General features: G+C 43.2%; 1 protein-coding gene across 16 annotated transcripts in view; it reads right to left on the bottom strand.

Annotated features, from left to right (window-relative positions):
* Positions 1 to 23223, bottom strand: part of PHLDB2 (pleckstrin homology like domain family B member 2) — a 229566-nt gene that overhangs the window by 93969 nt on the left and 112374 nt on the right. For 7 of the 16 annotated variants that reach the window (XM_019448310.2, XM_019448316.2, XM_053903334.1 and 4 more), the window contains exon 1: positions 1510 to 1531. The exons of 1 other annotated variant lie outside the window; for it this stretch is intronic. Coding sequence is in view for 6 of the 15 variants with exons in the window: in XM_019448315.2 (XP_019303860.2) it covers positions 1510 to 1576 (67 nt within the window). In the remaining 9 variants the exon portion in view is untranslated. Of the gene's footprint in view, positions 1 to 1509; positions 1772 to 15534; positions 15841 to 16555; positions 16714 to 16892; positions 17231 to 23223 lie in introns of those variants that run through there. 8 more of the 16 variants (XM_019448314.2, XM_019448313.2, XM_019448311.2 and 5 more) reach the window with 8 other exon arrangements.

Below are 23223 nucleotides of genomic sequence, written 5' to 3'. Positions count from 1 at the left end.
GCTGTCAGCACAGACCCCAACTTGGAGCTCAAACCCACGAAGCATAAGATCATGACCTGAGCCAAAATCCAGAGTTGGATGCTCAACTGACTGAGCCACCCAGGTGGCCCTGAAGTGTAATTTGTAGCATAAAAAGTACATTCATACAATATTCAGTAAATTTTAAAAGCCATATATAAATGAACTCAGTGTTCTTATAGGTACACCCACCCATACACACAGATTACAGACAAATGCTCGGGCCAAAATTCTGGGAGTCATCATTGATATCCCCAATCAGTGTCTTCTCCATCAATTCTATCCCTGGCCTATCATGTCCTTCCTCCTTTTGTCCATCAATAAATCTCATCAACATTGTCCCTAAAACAGCAGTCTCAATCTAATCATTTCTTACCATTTCCACTGCCACCCCCCATTATGAGCCAGTATCTTCTCTTGCTTTGTCTATATGCCAAGAACAACAAGAACAACAGAATGGAAGAGATCATGCCAAAAAGTTAGTAGTGGTTTTATCTGGGTAGTGGTATTACCAGTGATATTATTATTATTATTATTATTATTATTATTATAGAGAGAGAGGGAATGCATGAGCAGGGGAGAGGGGCAGAGGGAGAGACAGAGAGGATCTCAAGAAGGCTCCATGCTGAGAGTGGCTCAATCCCACAACCCACGATCAATCAAGAGTCGAAATCAAGAGTTGGGCCATTCAACTGACTGAGTCACCCAGGCATACCTACCAGTGATTTTTAATTCACTCTCATACTAGTTTGTACTTTCCACATTTCATACAACCTGAGTTGTTTTGACAATTAAGGAGGAAAAAAATACTTAGTGTAAAATACTAGAGTATATATAATCTGTGGCAATACTGCTCTTTTTAAAATTTGCATGCATTTTACTTTATTTTATTTCAGATCTTTGAGGTGCAATTGACAGATAAAATTGTAAGATATTTAAAAGGCACACTGTGGTGATGTGATGTACATATATGTTGTGAAAGCATTCACCATCTGGTTAGTTAACACACCCACCACCTCACACGTATGTGTGTGTGAGCATTCAAGTTGTAAATGACTTGGTAAAAGGGTGCAAACTTTCGGCCTTAAGTTGGATGTCTGGGGATGTAATGCAAAACATGGTGACTATATTACAGTTGAAAACATTATTATGTAATTGAAATTTGCAAAGTAGAACTTAAAACGTTGTCAGAAATACTTCATGTTTAAATTGATTAGGTCCTCATTCTTCCTAAGTTCTTGTCGAGCTGTTGAGTGAGATCGTAACTCTTGTAAAAAAAAAGGTTCTGTTCTAAATGACTCAGGCAAAATGTTAATTGTGCAAATTTACCCATTTCGTACTCTCTTCATCTGAACAACACAACAGTTTTCCTGATATGAGTACAGTGAACAGAGTGGTTACCGAAAAAGTCCCACAAGTTTGCTGAACACAGCTGGGACAATAATATTAGTATCCTCATCTTCTAAAAACTGTAGTTGACAGGATACATACTTGAAGTGGTTCTGCTTACTGTACAGAAAGAAATTAAAATCCCAACAGAAAGCTTTAGGTACTTCATTCCTTAGGTGGCTCTTAAGTGCCCATCGTGTGTCAGATATTGATTCGGTCCTGTTCTCCTCCTGTCAGAAACAAAGCAGTATTGCTCTTCTACACCCCGTAACATTGGGATACGGCTATGTCTCTGGCTTTGATCAAGGAACTAGGAGAGAAAGTGAGACGTCAGTTCCAAGCTGAAACATTAAGAGCTGGGGCATGATTCACTCTTTCCATCCCTCTGCTGAGACGGCTAGCATCCATCCAAGTCTGTACCCCTCAGTGAGGACACCATGGAACAGGACCCCTGCCAACCCAAGATGGTCTTAAGCCACTGAGATTTGGGAGTTGCTTGCTACCAGGAAGGTGTTAATCTTCCTTAAGTTCTTACCATAAACTAGGCTCTCAAGCTGAGTACTGGGAAGTATGTGGTCAGACACCACTTCCTGCCTTACACGGCTTATAGTCCAAGGGGAGAGACACTCATATGAACAAATGATTGCTCTTAAGACACATGCCTTAATAAAGAACTGATTGACACACTGGTAAAGGAGCGTGGAGGGGATTAACTCAGTAAGAGTGGCAGCCTGTGGAAATTATGGTGGAAAGAAATGACAAAAAAACTCATGTCTCATTGAAGGAAAGGGAATCTGGTAAGGACTACCCAAAGGTAGCATAAGGCCACTTCTGCACTTAAGATTCTGTGATTTAAAAAAAAAATTATGTTTTTATTTATTTTTTTTGAGAGAGAGAGAAAGAGAGAGAGAGAGAGAGAGAACGAGTAGGGGAGGGGCAGAGAGAAAGACACACAGAATCTTGAAACAGGCTCCAGGCTCTGAGCTGTCAGCACAGAGCCCCATGCAGGGCTTGAACTTGTGAACTGTGAGATCATGACCTGAACTAAAGTCGGACGCTTAACCGACTGAGCCACCCAGATGCCCCTAAAATTCTGTGATTTTAAGGGTATAAGCAAAATCTCAAGCCCATTAGAGATTAGACCACTGGTACATGCAGCAAATGCCCTGTCTCTGACAGAATTAATAACAAAAATCATGTAAGGAAAAAGAGCTATTTTGGATGGCATGGTCCTTTTTGAAAATTTCTAGCATGTACCTCTTCTGGGATGAACTCTATTTAATAACCATGCATTTCTCTCTCATAGTGATCTAAATTCTTTCTCATCTCTACCACCATGTAAGATATGCCCTCAAGGGTCCAAGCCATTTGCCTACCCTAGAAGTAGGTTAAACTGGAAAGCAATCCTCCAACCATTTAGGATATTTTAGACAAGGCTACAAAAGGAAATCTCTAAGTGAGATGTTAGAATAGACAAGAAAAGAATGAAAGTCAGTGGGGTGACTTTGGTTTAAAGATAATGTATACAAAATAGGAAACAGAGCTAAGTTAGAAGAGGAATTCCCACAATGTGCGGAGACAGCAATCTGGAAAGCAAGCCAGGGCACATGTGATTAAACAGAAGTCAAAAATTAAACAGTGAGCCCAAATGCTGCATTTTAAACATTTACTCTGTTAACAGCACAGAGCCGAAGGGCTTAACACTTAATATCAAAATGGATCCTTAAAAGTTTAATTTTTTAAAAGAGTATAGTTTTTCTGTTTTCTCCTAATAAAATTAGTCAGGCCAGTATGTATAAAACAAATAAATTCTATTTTGGTATGAATAAAAGTTTATTTTTTGACTCAGCCATATAAGATAATGATGTGATTTTACTTATTTGCTTTTTAAATTTTTTTTTAATGTTTATTTATTTTTGAGAGAGAGAGACACAGAGTGTGAGTGGGGGAGGGGCAGAGAGAGAGGGAGACACAGAATCCAAAGCAGGCTCCAGGCTCTGAGCTGTCAGCACAGAACCTGACGTGGGGCTCAAACCCACAAACCGCAAGATCATGACCTGAGCTGAAGTCGGACGCTTAACTGACTGAGCCACCCAGGCGCCCCTGATGTCATTTTAGACTATAAAATATATTACTCTATTTGAGCCTATTTGCAGCTGCAAATGCTACTTAATCACCCAAATGAAATATTCACAAATTCTTTTCCCTCTTTATCTGGGCAAATAAAACTGTAGAATATGAAACTACCACAGGTTTCTTCCTAACCTGCAGGGTTGCAAACTTGATACCCTTCTCCTCCTCACACACGCTTTTTTAAAAATCAAGAAGTGTAATTACTGAAACAGTTTGGTTGACCAAACAAAATGCAACACCAAAGTACTGCAAAGCAGCACTTGCTGAAGGAAGATCAGCTTTACAGACTCCAGGGAAGAGACAAGCAGGACATTTGCAAATAAGAAGCCACAACTGAGAAACATGCAACATTTCTCCCCCATACATGCTTGTAGGGGAAAGTTAAACATGATTTGGATGTACGCACGTTCCAGAGAATATCTGAAAGGATATTTGTGTTTGACACCCCAGTTTTTCTGTTCAACCTCACTAGGTCTATTAAGGATATGTGAAAGGCTGTGCATATAAAAATACATCATCAAACACAAATATGGAACTTACTCGTTTTCCCAAAGCTTCGTCCACGTGCCAGAGTTGAGTGATATGTATACTTGTCTCAGTTTGGTTATCTCTTAATGCCGCCAGCCCACTCAACTCAAAAGGTAAAGGATAAGCCGGTGCCCTTCCTGACCCCAGGCATGACAATATGGCTGTGATACCCTTTCCCTTCCCTACTTCCAGAGTATGCTTTTCATTGCAGGTGAGATCACGTTAGTGTGGGCCTAGAGATGGGGAAAGCACAGGGGAATGGAGACCCGTAGAGCCAATATGCGCTTTGAAGGAGGGGGAGCCGGGGGGGGGGGGGCAGGAAGGTGGAGAACACACTGAAAGAGTTTGGGTTTGATGAATTCCCTGGCGATGAGGGGAAGGAGCGGTGGGACATGGGAACACTGCAGACGGATGCATCAGAGACTGCTGCCGAGGTCGGGACGAGGAAGGACTAGGAAGCACCACGAGAGAGGTGTGCCAAAGCGGTGAGCAAGAGAGAGGGCAGCAGAGGAGAGAGATCTGTGTTAACATGTGTAAGAGGGGAGGCAGGCGAGGAGGACCCTGTTTCCAGCCTGGCTTCTGCGTGTTTATTTTGGGTTTCTTGTACATTTTATGTCAACAAAAAAGAAGTCTCAGGGAAATTATAAAAATCACTGCATTGTTGTTGTAGAAGCAAAAGAGTCCCGAGGGCTTTCACAAGTACATACATTACACGCGGATCCACAGAATGGGCGTGGAGAAGGGAGAAGGCATCTGGTGCCCATCTGAGAGAAAAGACAACACCGGGAAGTCTAAACAGGAAAGAAGTTAATGTGTGTTGAAATGTTTCGGTTTACTTTCCAATCCATAAATTTAATCCCCCCTCCCCCCCAGAGCTCTGGTTATTTTATCACCTGAAATGTACTTCAGCTCATCGTCAATTAGAAAATGCCAGAAGACATGAAGAGATCTCTGGATGACACCACGGAAACTCACAGTATGTTTTCCCTAGAGAAGAAAATGACTTGCAAAACTAATCTCAAGGATCATGTTGGTTAAGTGTCTTGGTAGCTCCTTTTCTCTCTGACACATGGCTCTGGTATCTGTTTTAAAACAGAATTCTCCAGCGCCATTTACACTCAATACAGTGAGCTGATCTCATTCAAACTGTGTCGCCTACAGTGAATTGACAGCATTGAGATTGCCAGAGCTACAGGATCTTGGTGTCAAGAGGTTGAAAACACACCCGGCGATCAAAGGGTTAAAAAAAAAAAAAAGCAAATCAAAGCAAAGCGTGTGTTGTGTTTCTTGCACCCTGCTGCATTGGCTTGTGTTAAGGGAGCGGGACTTACAGTCCGGTCCATATAAATGCAGTTATTCAGAAACCCAAAAGATTTTGCAGGAGTCCCGCTGTATATGACACGTTACTTGTCATTTGACGTTGCCATGCACAGACACTTCGTAGGGTCACCCAGAACAGTGGGGATTAATCAGAGCAGACCTGCCCGAGCAGAGCAGGTGAACTGCAGAGTGGCTGGGAAAAGGTGAGGATGTAGATTACAGAAGCAAATTCAGAAAAAAGAATACCCCCTAAAATCGGGAGGGTACACGTTAAAATTTCCACTTAATAAAAAAGTTTGAGTCTCTACTGTGTCCTACTCGGGCCCTCCAAGCAGAGGCGCTGGCTCTGGGAACATATGTTGTCGCAGACAGTGGCTGACACTGGTTTCAAAGCTCTCCCAGACCACTGGTGGTCCACAGGCTGGTCTCTTTCAGTGCTAATGTTTACAATATGGTGATGTTATAAATAAAGCACGTGCTGATGACATGTAATTGAATTCAGACACCAGCTTGGAGCAGTCCCTCAGAAGTAGTGCCATTCTTTACATGAATTCTGGGGAGGAGGGGTATTCCTGTGGCAGCAGATGGGGCCTGAGGGGGAGCTTTTTTTTTTTTTTCCCCTGAGGGGAACTTTTAGAGGACGAAAAGGGAAACCTGGGGAATTCATTTCAGCCCCAAACTGGAAGCTTAAGAATGGAGAACAATGGATACAAAACCTCCCTCTTTTTCCACTAATCCCAACAAGAAAACATGATGAAGGGGGGGGGGGGCGGCTAATTAGAAGCTTCAGGAAGAACCATTTCCTTCTCTAGCAATATTCTCATTTCAGAACTCCCAAAGCAGCCATTTCCCCTATCCTCTGTTAATCCAAACATCATCGTCACTTAAATCTTCAATCCTCTCAGCTCTCCCTTCCGCAAACATACCCTCCTTTTGCACAAATATTTCCTTCCATCACTAAATCCTCCTCGTCCTTGTCCATCTTGTGCAAAGAAGCCTCACCTCTCTGCTCATCCCCACACCCACTGGCAAACACCTCCTGCTGGCAAATATCCCCAGATCCTGTCTCCTTCGTAGACGCCTCCCATACACTTTCTGCAAGCATCCCCAAGTCATGGTCTCAACCTATCCTCATCTCCCACTCACTCATCCCACTTCTTAAACTTTGTTCAACTCTTCTTCCTCACTCAAGATTTTATATCCTAGCACAGAGAAGAGAAACACTTCTGTAGGGGGGCATAGTACCCTTCTTGTTCTTTTTGTAAGTAAACATAGCAGCAAATGAATTCCCACTCTTCCCTTGCTCCATGTTTGTCATTTAAAGATCTTCCTAGGGGCGCCGGGGTGGCTCAGTTGATTTAGCATCCAACTCTTGATTTCAGCTCAGGTCATGATCTTGCAGTTCCTGAGTTCAGTGAGATGGAGCCCGGCGTCGGGCTCTCTGCTGACAGCTCAGAGCCTGCTTGGGATTCTGTCTCCCTCTCTGCCCCTCTCCCCTCCTCTCAAAAGAAATAAATAAACTTAATATTTAAAGATCTTCCTCTTTGAACAAAATAATTATTATCCACTAGACACATGTTAGATAGGTTGATAATCTCCAAGGAGGTTATTTTCATCTCTCAGAAAGATCCCAAACAAAAAAAGCAGTTCCACAGGAATACATGTATTTTAATGGCAGAATAAGGAGGCTGTTTTGTCCTTGCAGACTGAACCTATTCACAGGCGGTTGTAAATCTTACTGTGTGCAGACACGCACACACACCCTCACAGACACGCAGAGACAGACGCATGCTGCCCACATGCCCAGGGCAGCCTAAAACGCATGAAGGCTTTTCGTGACTGCCGGAACAGGCTCTCCAGAACCCAAGCAACTTGTGGCATCCTCAGAATTGGCCAGGTGTCAGGGTGGCCCACAGCCAGGCTGGGAAGAAAGGTGAGGACCACTGGAATGGCTGACAGGTCTCAAAGGACACTGATCACACAGTTTCTCTCTAGGTTTGCTTTTGTTTTTGCGTTTGAAGTTTTATTCTATTATATTCTGAAATCACCTAAACACCCTGTGTCAGGGTGGCCCACAGCCGGGCTGGGAAGAAAGGTGAGGACCACTGGAATGGCTGACAGGTCTCAAAGGACACTGATCACACAGTTTCTCTCTAGGTTTGCTTTTGTTTTTGCGTTTGAAGTTTTATTCTATTATATTCTGAAATCACCTAAACAAAGAGGTCAGGGAAACCATTAAAGAAAGAACAAAAGCATGAAATGGGGCTGCAGGGAGGAAAGAGCACAGCCAGCAGTGGTGAGCCACCAGGGGATAATAAGAACATTTAACGCAGATGGAAGACGTGAGGACAGAAAGTTAAAAAGAGTTCCAGTTTCTTCCTATCACAATAAAGGAGTCGAACCTCACGCTCCCATTCCCTTCTGTCATCTCTTGCTGTCCTGAAGTCTAAGCTCTGTCCAAAAGAGAACTCCAGATGGTATCCAAAGTTTCCTAAAAGTAATCACCATCAACAGCAATAACCATACTTCAAATGGGGATCTTTATCTCCTATGATCAGAGGCTACTTTTAAATAAGTCTAGAGTGTTTATAGGAATAAAAATCTTAGAGGACTCTTTTTTAATGTTTATTTTATTTATTTTGAGAGAGAGAGAGTGAGAAAGCAGGGGAGGGGCAGAGGGAGAATCCCAAGCAGGCTCCACACTGTCAGGGTAGAGTCCAACTCAGGGCTCGAACTCACTAACCATGAGATCATGACCTGAGCCGAAATCGAGAATTGGACACTTAAACAACTGAGCCACCCAAGGCGTCCCTAAAAATCTTTGAGGACTCTTAGTGAAGAGGGTAAAACATCAATTATGGGCCTTAAAAAAATTTTGTGCTAGTTCCTTGAATAAGACTTGTTTGTATGAACTTTAAAATATTCTTTAGACTCCCCAAGGAATTTGGCAATAGATTTCCTGTGATAGCTCTCTCCAGCCAGTGAGGAAGGCGAAAGGGAGGAGGCAAAGCAGAAACAATCTCAAAACACCTATGGGCCATTCATATTCCCTTCCCACCAACAAAATTCCTGACTTTTACCTAAATCCCCAAGATGCAACTTTTATCAGTTAGACTCACATGTATGTTTACACCATTATTAAGGGAGCTTTAGCAATATTTAAAAAGAGAGACAATAATAATCCAAGAAGCATGTGTATATATATAATATATATACTACATACATTTATAATAAATTAAGTAGAACACGGTAACATGCTAGGAAAGGTCTCAAAGCACGCTGTCTCCAATTATATAAAATAAGAGACACGAAGGAATATACTAAACGGCACCACAGAGATGCTATCACTTACATCTAGAATATGAGAAAGGCTACAGAAAAAAAAAACACAACAAACCAATGTCTTCAACCAGCATATGGCAAGGGGAAAAAAGGAACAAGACAGAGAGGGAACTGTACTAGATTAAAAGAGACTCAGGAGAGTTTCTGAACATTGACAATAACACAGATGATATTATAAGTACTGCTATTTTTTTCAGGTGTCCTGATGATATAGTTACATTAAAAAAAAAAAATCCCTATCTTTTCTGGGGCACCTGGGTGGCTCAGTTGGTTAAGCTTCTGACTCTTGATTTCGGCTCAGGTCCTGATCTCAGGATTTGTGAGTTCAAATCCCTCATCAGGCTCTGCTCGGACAGCGAGGAGCCTGCTAGGAATTCTCTCTCTCTGCCCCTCCCCCGCCCTTGCCCTCTCAAAATAAACTTAAAAAAAAAAAAATCCTAATCTCTTAGAGTTATATTTTAAGAGTTACATATTTTAGAGTTATATATTTATTTATGAATGAAATAGTACAGTGTTTACAATTTGGTTTATAACAATCCATATTTTGGGGGAAGAAGTAAGGTTTGCACATGAAACAAAGATTAGCATTACATATGAAAGATACATGAGATTTCACTGTATTATTCTGTTAACTTTTGGGTATGTTTAAAGTTTCTCATAATACAATAGTTAAAAAGTGAGATGTATACATTTTGCAAATCAATATGAATAAAAATACATGAACATATACTGACTTAAAAATTACAGTGGCTCACTTACAAAACGTGATAGGGTCAAATCGGTGGCTCCTAGCTTATTTTTTTTTAAGTATGAAATGTTAACCCTCTATCATAGTGAATTAAGCTCCTAAAACCTGAGTCTTTTAAGTATGTGGGAGAAGTTTGAAAGAAAAAATGCACTGTTCAGATTGCAAGTGTCAGGCCATTTGTTATATTCGGAATGCTTGCACGATAATGCTAGGTGCAGTAACTAAATTTCACCACTATGTGTGCCCAAAGAAAAACCATCTCTTCAGACAGTTAAAATGTAAAAGTATTCACAAAAACTGCCAACCTTGCTATATAATGAGGAATGTGAACCTCAAAAAACTTAAATACTCACACTTTATAGATCTATGCTAAGAGAGACTGACATGCTTTGTAGATTCTTAAATTAGGTGACTTCCTCTTTGAAAGTGAGAGCGTTAAAGGAAACTATAGACCCATATTTTTAGGGTTCTTTATAGAATCCTAAAGCAGTTTCCGGTCAACATGAAGATTCCTGAAATTTTCCCAAATAAATCCAATGTTTCCAGATGTTTCTTACTTCTGATCATGGGAATAATTCATCCCTGGGTTGAGGTGACTCTGACTATAGACCTTGGAAGAATCCTCCTATTATGTGATCACTACAGTGAAGATGAAACCAGAGAGGTAGGGGGGAGTCACAAAATAGCTAAACCGGAGGTCATGACTGTGTGTACACCCTCCTTCAGGTCCACTTCCTGAAGCAGAGGGGTACTCCAGTATCCAATTTCCAACAAGAACAATATTGACCCTAGGATCACAAGGGAATAAAGATGCTCTCTCTTGGCCCTGAAACCACCCCTAGGGACTTGAATTGGAAGCTGAGAGTCTATGGGACCAAACTCTGATCTTTCCACCACCCTGTCCCCCCATTCCAGTGTCCGATCAAAATATACTCTCTTAAGAGTCATTTTGTAATCTTCCGAAGTAACACTCGCCAAAACCCAAAACACTACATTTCCCATTCTCTTACCCAAAACTTACGAACTGGGAATAGTCGGAGCATGTAGGCTCAGGAGAGATGGAACACAAGGGGACCACATCTTCCATAGTTGTGTTTTTCCCTTCAACTCAAAAACTGAGCCGATGGATTTTAAAAATACCATAAAGTAAACAAAACAGTAATGATACCATGCCTTCATTACTTAATGGTTGATTACAGGGAATGGGTATTACAAGACATTTAATTTTCCCCTCTCCTGATGCCTACCTTTGGACCATACGTTGCTCAAAAGGATAAGAGAAAAGACTTGAACCAGAGATCTATAATCAACTAACTAAATTAAATTTAATCAATGCAGTTGTTTATAGCTCTGGCCAAAAGACCTAATAAAGGAAATGGTTTCCTCAGGGTGTTATTCTTATTGTAATGGCCAAAATAGTAGAAAGAACACTGGACAGACTGCCAGGAACATGAGTCAGGAGACCCGTCCTAGTCCTGGTTCTGCCAAAATCACCAACAGAAGTTAAAGCGGGAGCAAGTCACTCCTGTCTTCACCTTGTGTTAGCTGAGGTTTCCCATATTTAAAATGGTAAGGGTGAACTGGGTGTTCTTTCTGCTCCAACTTTCTGGAGCAACAGATAGATACTGGTTAAATAACACAGGAGTGCCAGTTATACAATGCAGGACATGGAAATGACCAAAGGACAGAAACATGTTTTAGTGATAAGGTAGCAGCTACCTAATTGGGAAAAGCTTGCACCGGTGCCGTTGCTCATGACATTCCAAGGGCGTGGTAAATTGTTTCAGCATAACAGAGTGGGACAAAGGCCTGGTCAGAGTTACATTAATGCAATATAATACGGGTATTTGATTCAGCGTGATGTATAAGAAATATGTGCTCTGCATTCCCATGGCTTGCAATTTCCTTAATAAATCTTAAGCTGTTTTCGAAAACCTACTTCTGCAATGACGTAAGCAGTGTGGCAGCCAGACATCACTTCCCAGTCTCCTCTGAGTATCTCTTGGCTATGAAGCACTACTCACACTGGGTCTGAACTGGCCAAAAGAATGCAGGAGCAGGCTTTCCTCTGCTTTTTACCTGCCCTTGTTTTAGCAGTACACTGGTCAAGAAACACACCTAGGAAAAATCTTGTAACCTTTAGCTTTTTGCCATTCCATATGTTAATTCCACAAGCATACTACCATCTGGAAAAGTCACACACAATGTGTAAACCAAATATTCTAAGCTGATCAACACTAATTTCTGCTGAACTCCAGATTTAGCAGCAAGTCTCAGAAAAGGCTGACCCTGCTTGAGGTAACGATATTAAATATTGGCATGCACAAACTTTTCCTTCCCCTTCATTTGCAAAGTAAGAAAAAAGCAGCAGTTTGTGTAATAAATCAACTTTCACACTCTAAAGAAAAAAAAATAGCTCTTGTAAAAAACTCTCCAAAACGTTTCCATGTAACTTTGCTTGCTATTCTAGGTCTTACTTATCTGTTTCTTTGTACAGCAAGCTTCTCCAAACACTGGCTTTCCCACCAACACCTCAATAAAATGAGTTTTAAACCTGGGTTTCTATTATTGACCACTAGCTGCTATAGATAAAATCTTGCCTTTGAAGCACATAAAGCACAAAGCTTCTTTTCAACATGTAAGAAACATCCCTAAATATCACGAAAACAACTGAAATTAACGCCTAGAGGATTCAAATCCTGTGCGACAAAGACAAGTTCTTGCCTAACTGTTTATCTTGAAGGGATGTGACACCCTGAGCTACCATTTTTGGTCTTATTCATTTTCAAAAGACAAGAGTCACATTACTCAGATGCCAATAAATATTTCCAGCCAGCAGTTATTTAAAAAACAAAACAAGGCCAACGCCTGTCTTCTCTCCCATCATCTGAAACAAAAGTAACAACAATAACTACAAGGAAGGTGATCATGGGAAGGCTGCCCCCTTCTTTATTGTAGTACCTGCAGGGCGCAGACCCCTTAAAAAAGTCACCACTTTCAAATCATTTCTAAATATACTACCACATACTTGGCTTTGAGGTGCACCCATTGGCTAGTCATCAAGATGATAAGAACTTACCTCAGCACAGTTCAGAGTTCTGACCTCTCCCAAGAAAGGCATACTAAAACAGTCTCCTCTAACGCCAGAACCTCCCAGACTTGGATTGATTATAACTACCCTGGCAGCAACACTTAGCACACAGACCTAGAATTCCTAATCACAGGCTTAATGGCTACTCATAGAAATGTAAATGTACGAGTACATGTTTGTAACTGATTGTAACTGATTGGGCACAAATTTTTTGATATTTCAAAACTCACGGAGATAACCCCTTTCTATAAACAGAGCCATTCACAAACGCCATGCTTTTTTAAACTCTCCCAGAAAATTAACAATAGCTTTACACTATTGTCATATTCTTCCCCATCAGGGAAACGGATGGAATGGTAGAGACTGGGGTATAAGAAAGTAACAGTGGCATAGGAGTTAGATTTGACTTGCAGGCCCCGCACTATCCAGTCAAGTGAGTGCATTGGAGGCAAAGGAGTCAGATTAGAGGATTCCTTTTATTCTCAGGATTACTTTGTCTTACTTGCCCAAAGGATAGCTAAACTTGAATGGTCTTCAGATTCCTAACCCAAGTTCTTTGCAATCCTACTTATTGTAGACAGCCATTTCATCAGCTTATGAATTGCCCCCACAACTGCTCATTTCCTTATATGCCAGGTGGCTTTCCAAACCTCATACTCAGGAGGCCTCTCTCATTTCCCTCCTCTCCATTCATGTACTCTACTCTTAAGCCATGAGGCAGGGAGGGATGGAAAATCTCAAATGTTTCTATTTTGTACCTGGATTCAAAAGCAGCATCTGCTAGCCTTGTGGAACCATCTGTTGCCCACTCTGCCATGGGAAGGGTAGTGTAGGCATCAGACGTAGAGTGTCACAGATCACACAATGGAATTATCTCCTTCTTAGGGCTGACACACCCAGGCATATGCTCCACAGTCACCATGGCTAATGTTACTCTTCCCCAAGGGGTTTATTTATTTCCTCATGAAGAATGGTACCTCTAAATGCTCACAAAGGGTCAGGTCCACTAATAAAAAAAAATTACAGTTGCTTGAACATCAATTGCTGAACTCCCTAATTCTGGGTTGTACCCAGGACTAAGTCTGCCACAAACTCATGTGTGATCTTATGAGTCACTAATCTCCAGGCATCTCCGTTTTCACATCTATAAAATAAGAAGGTGGAACTTGGTGATCTCTGAGGCTCCCCTGTAGTCTAATACTCCCAAATTCTGTGATTTTTAAGTGAACAAAGTTGTCGATGAACACAAGTTCTTTCACATCTTTGGTATATTAAGACTCTTAATGCCAACGGCAAAAGAATCTGGTGCTGACAAAAAGGCTTCTATGACATGGTCTCTTGTGTTTAACAAGAACACAGTTGGTTTCTTGAGGATCCAAGTTAGATTAAGATCCCTAATCTTATTAACAGATGCCCACGAGGTAATACTCTGGTATTTTAGTGTATTATTCTGGAGCAGTATTCTAGATTTTGGGGGCTAGAGAATTCTTTGTGCCTGTTCTGTGCATTGTAGGATATTACATAGCAGCTGAGGCCTCTACCCACCATAGATGTCAGCCCAGTTGGCAGGGGGTGGGCTGTTCTCTACCTCCAGACGGACAACCAAAAATGTCTCCATACGTTAGCCAATATCCCTTGGGGAGCAAAAGCTACCCCCACTTCCAATTGAGAACCACTGCTATACTGGATATCAGGGCTTTAAAATAATGCACATCACTTAGAAGTATTTTTGTGGTTGTTGTTAGTTTCAAATGGGTGACATTTACACTATTAATAAGTAAAGTACACCAAGACCTAACAGTCGGGTTTATAAAGCACATGTATTCCACTTGGAAGAAGTACAAAGCACAGCCTTTACAAATCGTTCATAGCACGCTTCCCTGCTAAGGGTGGAGAATTAGCACACAAAGTCATAACCTCAGCTGCTCTTTAAAAGTTTCCTAAGGAATCACATTTTTCACAGTAACTTCCCTAGTACACTCTAGAAACAATCCTTGCTTAGAGACTTCACGATAGGGCTTTGACGAGAATAAGGAAAACCAATGGTTGGTTTAAGCACTTTGGCTGTTTCTTCCTTCTCTTGTGCAAAGCCAGTAAATAAAAAATGTTTCCGCAAAGGATGCTAATGAGTTTTGGCTTTGGTCTATATCCTTTAAGATAGGGCTTAGCAAACTCTTAGCTCAATGCCCCAAGTATCTTTTTCCTCCACCACTTTAAACAGGCATCCAAGAGACACCCCCTCCCTACAGTCCTTCAGTCCTCAGCCCAAAGGAACAGCAGTTGCCAGCTGCATGAAACAGACTGAAGGCTGCAAACTGAAATGATTAGTACTCTTAACCAAACATCTCATTTTCCCATTGGTGAGAAAGGCTGAGATTTGCAAACCTCTGGGTCTCAGGAGGTGAAGGCTACACCAGTCAACTAAGAGCAAAAACTCAACTCTCCTTGGTTTTAAAGGAAATGCCAGTTATACACGTTTTGAGAACTTTACAGAGTTTCCAAAGTACATATAATGTTTACATTTCCACATTAAAAATGTAAGGCGAAAAAAAAAAACAAAAAACAAAAACGCTTTTAAAGAACTAAGTCCAGGATATGAAAAGGGAATCTTGAATAGACACAACTGTTACTTTTCAAAGAACTCAGCTCTTTAATCAAACAAATATTTACATAATTGACGGCAATGGTACCAGGGATATAGCCATTCTGTTAAAATACTGGGCAACTCTAAAGGTTTATTTATCCCAAATCCAACTACTCTGTTGCTATCCTACCAGGAAGCAAGAATTCAAGTGCTCTCAGGGCAAAAGTTTAACCCTCTGAAACTGAACTTCATTTAGATCGCTCCCAGCTGAATTCAGACAAAGTCAGAATCTCAGGGACGTATGTCAAACACCTAAATTAGACCGAACGAGGAAGCTCGAAGTTACACTCCAGTACTTGAAAAGAAGTGTCCGCAACTTACACATTTATAGAATGAAGGGAAATATGGCTGACAAATACTTCTCCTAAAAGGAATCCACATTCGTACGCTGCTTCTTCTAGTTCCACTCCCAGCCGCGCTTGGCAGTGATGAGCTGTGCATTCTAGAACTCGTGAGAGCTACTTCAGAGCTGCCGGAGGAAGACTTCCAGGGATGAGGGCAGGGCCTGCCCAGAGTATTTCCAGCCCCAGGCCAGTCTACCAATTTAAAAGGCTGCGGGCACAGTTCCCTCTTCCATATAAGAAAGGTAGATGGGCAGCCTCTGGAAGCAGGTTGGACTTCCGAAGCTCTTTCAAACAGAACACCTCCCCCCTGGAAGGGACAGCCTGTCAGCCTTTTAATTGCCTGGCGGTGGCGGGAGTTAGCCAGCTCCTGGACACTTTAATTTAAAGTGATGACTGCTGGAGCTAAGTTATTGAATGCACCAGCAAACATTTCAGCCGCGCCTCCGCCCTGCCCGACGCGGGTGAAACAGGGGTTCAGGACATTCCCCAACGCTTCCTCCAGCCGCTGTCTCCAGGGCTGCGGAGACGGCCAGACCACAAACTTTTGGAGATCGGAATCTGAGGTTCTGCACGGTTCAAACTTGCGAGCCCCACTTTTGAAACAGTGGAATCAGAAGCGCAGCCAGTCAGATATTTGGGGGCGGAGGGGGGTCTTTTTCTGAATCCCGCGCCCCACACCATCCTGCAGCAGACCTTCTCTTTCCTCCGCCCATCGCGACAAAGCAGCTCTCCACCGAAGATCCCCATACCTCTCCCCTTGGTCATTCCAGAGTTCTGGGCAAAAGTTGCCTCCGGTGCCCCACCAAATCCCGCCCGTTCCCTGCAATCACTCTGTGAGTCTCCCCTACGCCGACACTCTCCTGCAGGGTCCAGCCATCCACCGGGGTCCAGGGCCCCCCAAACTGCGCGGCCAGGGTTCCGCTAACCCCAACCCGGGCTTTTGTCCCTACAGCCTGCAAGAGAAGCAAAGCAACTCCGCGTCCCCGGCTCCCACTCACCGTCTCATCTTTCCTCGAGCCGCGGCTCTCCACCGGCCCCGCCGCCCTCTCGCCTGGCCCCGGCCCCCGCCCTCCCTCCGGCCCCGGCCCCCCAGGCCGGGCCCCGCCGCAGCTCCAGCCGCCGCCGTCCGGCCACTCCGGGCTAGCGGTGCGCAGTCAGCGCGCCCCTCCTCGGCCCCGGCGGCCACTGCCTCCTCTCCGCCCCCAGCCCTCCGCCGCGCAACCGGCGGCGACCAACTCGGCGCGGGGGAGGCAGCGCCCCCCAGGGGCGCGGCCCGGACACCGGGAGCCGGCGCCGCCCCCTCCTGCCCGCCGGCCGCCGCCCCCCCATCCTCACCTGGCGCTGCGGCGCGGCGGGGTCCCGGCGGCCAGGGCGGGAAGGCGCGCTCGGTGAGCCACGCCACGCTGTGCGCTCCCCCTCGGGCCGCGGTGGTGGGCTCCGCGCGCCGCGCTCCCGGGCCCCGACCCCTTCGCAGCCACCACGGCGGGCACCCTGGGACTCGAGGCGGTAAGGCGGTGAGCCGCCCAGCTCGCGGGCGGTGTGCACTCGGGCTTTTCACGGCTGCTGGAGGAGCCTGGCTGCTCGCCCCGGCTCCCGGCGCCAGTTCTCAAAGCCGCCTCTAGTGCCTTTACAGTCCCGCGCTAGAGACGTTTGTGGCAGGCTTTTTCTTTTCTTTCTCTTTTTTTTTTTTTTTTTTTTTTTTTTTTTTTTTTTTACGAGCTGGAAGAAGGGCGGGAGGGTACACGTCCTCGGGTGATGATTTCCTCGCCCGACGTGAAGTTTCAACTGGGAAACTCCAGGTGACCACACCTCACCTGCTCCCGACAGTTCGCCCGCGGGCAGGTACCTGATGCGTCAGAAGAGCAGCTTTGCGAGCTCCTTGGGAAATGGCCTCAGCTAAGGGCTGATGATTGGAACTAATTCTGATTTCCTTTCGGTAATTTCTTTTGAAAGTTTCTGTTTTCCAACTTTTTTTTTTTTTTTCTCAGTTGCTGCAACCAATGAGAACAATGCTGGTGGTGAATGGCCTTCATCGAGTGCCTCGGACGAAGGCACCGAAATGGACCCAGGGCAATCCGCGGTCCATCTGGGCACGCGGTAATGTGAGTCTCTGCCAAGTCGGGAGCCCTTCTCTGGGGTTACAAAGATAAAGGCCGCCGGCCCTCGAGGAACCCGCAGAAGCAAGGAAGAGAGCACCATGAAATGCAAGCTATTTAACTTATGCTCTGTATGGTTTGGGGGAAGTTGTTTTAGCTCCTAGTAACAGTTTCTTGGTCTACAGTGCAGTAATAATGATACTGATGCTGGAAGTCGGTTAATAAGGTTTTGCATAATGTAGGCAAAGTACCTGACACCATGAGTGGCCCTAGTAGTCACCCAACAAATGGCTTCTTTAATGCACTTTTCGTTTGTGCAAGAAAAAGCCTGATTTCTAATTTCAGGGAGAGACTCATCTATGAACTGCTTGGTGTTTTATAGAACTACCCCATCCCCACCCGGTCCTGGCTCTTTGCCCCACAGAAACATACAGAGGCCAATCCAAAGGTTAAGTGCTCCTGCAGTTTTCTCTTCTCCTACCTCATTAATTTTTTCCCTTTATTGGATCATCTCCATCAACATAAAATCATGCTACTTCTCCCATCTTAAAAACAAAAAACTCTTGAATCCACTTCCCCCACCAGCCACTTGCCCCTCTTCTGTTCTGCTAAAGCAAAATGCCTGTAAAGAATTTTAACAAGGGGCACCTGGGCGGTTCAATGGCTCACGCATCTGACCTCCACGCAGGTCTCATGGTTCATGAGTTCAAGCCCCACATCAGGCTTTGCACTGATAGCCTGCTTGGGATTCTTTCTCCCTCTCTCTGCCCCTACCCTGCTTGCACTCTCTCAAAATAAACAAATAAACTTTAAAAACAAAACAAAGAATTGTTAACAAAAGCCGTCTCCATGTGCTGTCCTCCCATTTACTCCAGTCAGGCTTTTGCTTTGACCACGTCCCTCAGATTCTTCTTACCGAGATCAAACTCTCAAATCAAAAGGTGTTTCAGTCTTTACCTCACTTGGACAGTCAGCAGCAATTAACAGTTGATCACTTTCTCCTCCTGGAAACGGTTTTGACTTCCACACCACCATGTTTTCATGGCTTCATTCCTAACCTTTGCCTGTCCCTTCTTTTCTCCCAGCCGCTGAGCTGTGGAGTGCCCAGGGTTCAGACTTTGGATCTCTTGTCTATCCACACTCTCTCCCATGGTGATCTCATCCTGTTTCATGGCACTAAGTACCACCTATGTGGTAACGACTCCCAAATCTCACCTCCAGCCGGGCGTTCTCCCCTGAACTGCAGGCTTCAGGCAGTTGCTCACTTGGATGCCTATAGGGCTTCTCCCACTGAACATTTCCAACGCTGACATCCTGAGAGTCCTCCCTCTGTCCCCCACCCAACCTGTCCAAACTCAAGTCTCGCTCCTATCAGGCCTAAAACCTTGGTATCATCTTTGATTTTCTATTTCTCTTGCATTTCCAATCCAATCCGTCAGGAAATCCTTTTAGCTCTACTTCAAAAGAAGACCGAGAATTCAACTGCTTAGCACCACCACTGTTCTTACCACCCAGGTCTAACCTACCATCATGTCTTCACTTTGATTGCCCTAACCCTGTTTCTACTTTTGCCCCCCTCTGGGCTCTTCTCAACACACTAGCCAGAGCAATCCCTTTCAACAGGAAGCTCATATCCCTCTTCTGCTCAAAACCCTGCGATGAACCCCATCTCAATCAGAACAAAAGCGAAAGTCCATACAGTAGCCCAGAAGGACAATACATGATCTGCCTTTCTCTAGCCTCAGCTCCTACTTCTCTCACTTCACTTACTTAGCTCCTGCCACAGTGGCCTCCTCGGTATTCCTGGACTAGATCCCTGGACAGGTATGCTTCCATCTCAGGGCTTTTATGCTAGCTGGCCTCTCTGTCTGGACTTGTCCTCTCCCCAGCTGTTTTGCTCCCTCACTTCCTTCAAGACCCTGATCAATTGTCACCATGTTCCTCAGGCCTACCCTCAGTATTTAAAATTAAAAATGCATTCTTCATATAGTAAGCTTTCTTTAGTGTTTTATTGACAGAATTTTTACCTTCTATAATATTATAAAATGTCCTTTAAAAGTTGTATTTGTTGTCTAACTCTCCTCACTAGAATAGGAGTTCTGGGCAGGCAGGGATTTTTGTCTGTTCTCTCCAGAGATAGATCCCCAATGCCCCTAGAATGATGGCTGGCATTTAGTATGCACGGTAGCTTTGGGCCAGAGCACATGGTTGCAAATATTTCCTTGCCCAGAATGATGCCAGTTGACCAGATAGACATTTTCAAGATGGTTGTGCTCCCCCAAAGGGTCTGAGGAGTATGTTTACCAACACATACATGGGAGGGGCTCAAAGAGTATTTATTCACTGTGACTTTTTAAAGTGACTAAAGCCAGTGGTACTTCTCACTCCTGCTTGTGTTCATGTGGTTTTCTTTCTTTTTTTTTTTTTTTAATTTTTTTTTTTTTAACGTTTATTTATTTTTGAGACAGAGGACAGAGTATGAACGGGGGAGGGTCAGAGAGAGGGAGACACAGAATCGGAAGCAGGCTCCAGGCTCTGAGCTGTCAGCACAGAGCCCGACGCGGGGCTCAAACTCACGGACCGCGAGATCATGACCTGAGCCGAAGTCGGCCGCTTAACCGACTGAGCCATCCAGGCGCCCCTCGTTCGTGTGGTTTTCAATAGCTTTCATTATTCCACGGGCGCCTGAGATGAAGCGCTCCCCCAAAAGGTGCAAAGCTTAAACTAAATGTGAAATGCAGACTCCAAGCATCTTAAAATGTGGAGAAGACACTCAAAATGTAACACCAGCTATTATGTAATAATTCTTATCAGAATTTCTTTTAATTATGATATTTTTAAAAATAGAAAAAAAATGAGCTCTTTCCTTCTACTTTTTCCATTTCCTGGGTTCTTTACAATGAAGTCCCCTATGTAATCCCAGACCAGAGCCACACCTCACTCTATCTGCCCTTCTCTATTGTCCAGTAGGATTTGGTGTCGTAAACAACACAGCAGAACTTCCTTCCCTGTCCCCTTCTCTAGGATCTGGAGTGGTTGCAATACCTGATTTTACTTTGCTGTTTCCTCCCCTGAAGTAGGAAACGGAGAAATGTTGCACAAAGTGATATTGTAAATTACTTATGAGTTAGTGCATTTGGAATTAATTTTGCTATTGTGCCTTCTCATCAGCAAACACCAGTTAGACCTGATTAACTCATGTCCTGAACCTGAACATCTCTTCCTCTCTCTGCAGTGATAGCCTAACACATCTTTATAGCTAGTAACTTGGGCCATTCTCAACCCCAGTCCAACTTGTGGAACAGCTTACTTGTACTGATGTTCTCTTTAATATTAATCCTATATAAAGAAGTTGTTTTTTTTTTTTAATTTTTTACGTTTATTTTTACTTTTGAGAGAGTGAGAGAGACAGAGCATGAGTGGGGGAGAGGCAGAGAGAGAAGGAGATAGAATCCAAAGCAGGCTCCAGGCTCTGAACTGTCAACACAGAGCACTTACACGGGACTCCAACCCCCAAGCTGCAAGATCATGACCTGAGCCGAAGTCAGAAGCTTAAACGACTGAGCCACCTAGGTGCCCCAAGCCTGTATAAAGAATCGAGAATTTTTTATTTGCAGAGTGCAATGGAAAGATCACTGGTCGTGGAGTCAGACAGCCCTCTGTCAGCCCCATTGAATGGCTGACCCCCATTTGAATGGCTGACTCAGCCCCATTTGAATGTGTTACTTACTTTCATTGAGAAACAAGCTTCTTTTCTGAAAAATGAGACTGATAATACCTGACTCGTATTTTAATGAATGAACGTGATAAGGCACCATGCTTTCCACAGGAGATAGGTAGCACCCAGGGAACACACGAAAGTGTAGTTTTTTTTTTCCTTTTTTAAAAAATAAAAATGGTATATATTTAAGGCAACATGATGATTTCATGGACATACAAATAGTAAAAGGTTTACTAAGCCTAACATATCTTCTCACATAGTTACCTTATTTGTGTGGGTGGTAAGGACACCTGAAATCTACCCTCTTATCAATTTTCCAATATTCAATACAATATTATTAACTATAGTCATCATGTTGTACATTAGATCTCTAGAGTTGTTTATACTTTTAACTTCAACTCTATACTCTTTGACCAGCATCTCCCCACTTTCCCCACCCATTTCCCCCATCTCTCTGCCCCCAGTTATCACCTTTCTGCTCTCTGCTTCTATGTAATCGACCCTTAGATTCCACATATAAGTGAGATCATGCAGTTCTTTTCTTTCCATGTCTGGCATATTTAAAGTCCTCACCGAAAGAGTCGTTTCCAACCACACTTGTCTTCTCTTGTGGAACTGTTGTCAATGACATCAACCATTTTGTTTGGATTATCCTATGTTGAGTTCCACATCATAAACTCATTTTAGAATTTAGTACTAAAATAAAGTTTCTCTTTCTTAAAAAATTGATGTTCCTTCATTTCTTAGAAAAGGTATTTTGTCTACTTTCACAGTGGATTTGCCATTGTTGTTAAGGAGAACTGTGTAAACCCATGTTTCTCTTTGTATCCTGGTTGCCAGGAAGCTCAAAGTCATTAAATGATTGTACTATGGAAATAAAGATTTTGCTTCCTACCATTTTTTTTAAACATCTTTGATGTGTTTTTTATTTCAACAACCTTATTGGATATTTGGATTTTACTCTGTGTTCTCAAATATATATTTAAACATATGAAGTATACAAAATACCTTAGCTCTTCAAATTAACACCATAATATTAACCAAAATTAAAGTGGACATTTTTACCCCTGTACAGTTTTATGTTCGAACTATTAAGATTGTTTCTCTAATTATGAGAATAATCTAAATACATTTGAAACATCTGATTAATTTCTGCATCAAATGTTATCTTTCTCCCCTGCCCGTAACCTTTTCTGTGAGTTTGTATTGGAATTAGGTAGGAAAAGGCCGCTTGTGTGTGTGTGTGTGTGTGTGTGTGTGTGTGTGTGTGTGTGTGTGTGTAAACTTTAATCAACCTATCCCAGCAGTGTTTATCAGGCCCATTTTTCTTTTCTAATCACTTGAAGAGCCTGAATTGATTTACTTTTCCGTATAGCAGACTTAAGGAGTTTTCTTTGTAGCTTATCTGCTCATCACAGAAAAAAGCAATACTCTGTGAGCACCACTCCTCAATACCGCAGGAAACTCAGCTTCTCTGTCTCTCCTCTTCATTTTTTCTTTCATCTGACTTTCATCTCTCTCCAGTTATCCCATTCCTTGATTTCAAACTCCCTAATGCTATGCTATGCTATAATACAAGTCTATGGAGCCACGTTGGACAGGGATAAGTGTTTGAATTGATGTGTCAGATATATACAGACCTCACTGTTCTAGAGACTTCTGACAACTCAAAGCAGGAGCCAGGATTCAGAACACAAAGGCAAATTTATTAAGCACCTACTCTGTTCCACACAATGTGCCCAGAGGATTGGAAGATGGAGACAAAATAAGACATCTGTTGTGTCTCTATATAAGGAATTTACTGCCTAGCATATAACTGTAATGTGGTAATGTGCTATAAAACCTACTG

Source organism: Panthera pardus, unplaced genomic scaffold (genome assembly GCF_024362965.1).
Source record: "Panthera pardus isolate Hobbes unplaced genomic scaffold, ASM2436296v1 HiC_scaffold_16, whole genome shotgun sequence".
Lineage (NCBI taxonomy): Eukaryota > Metazoa > Chordata > Mammalia > Carnivora > Felidae > Panthera > Panthera pardus.
This window is presented reverse-complemented; position numbering and strand designations above follow the sequence as displayed.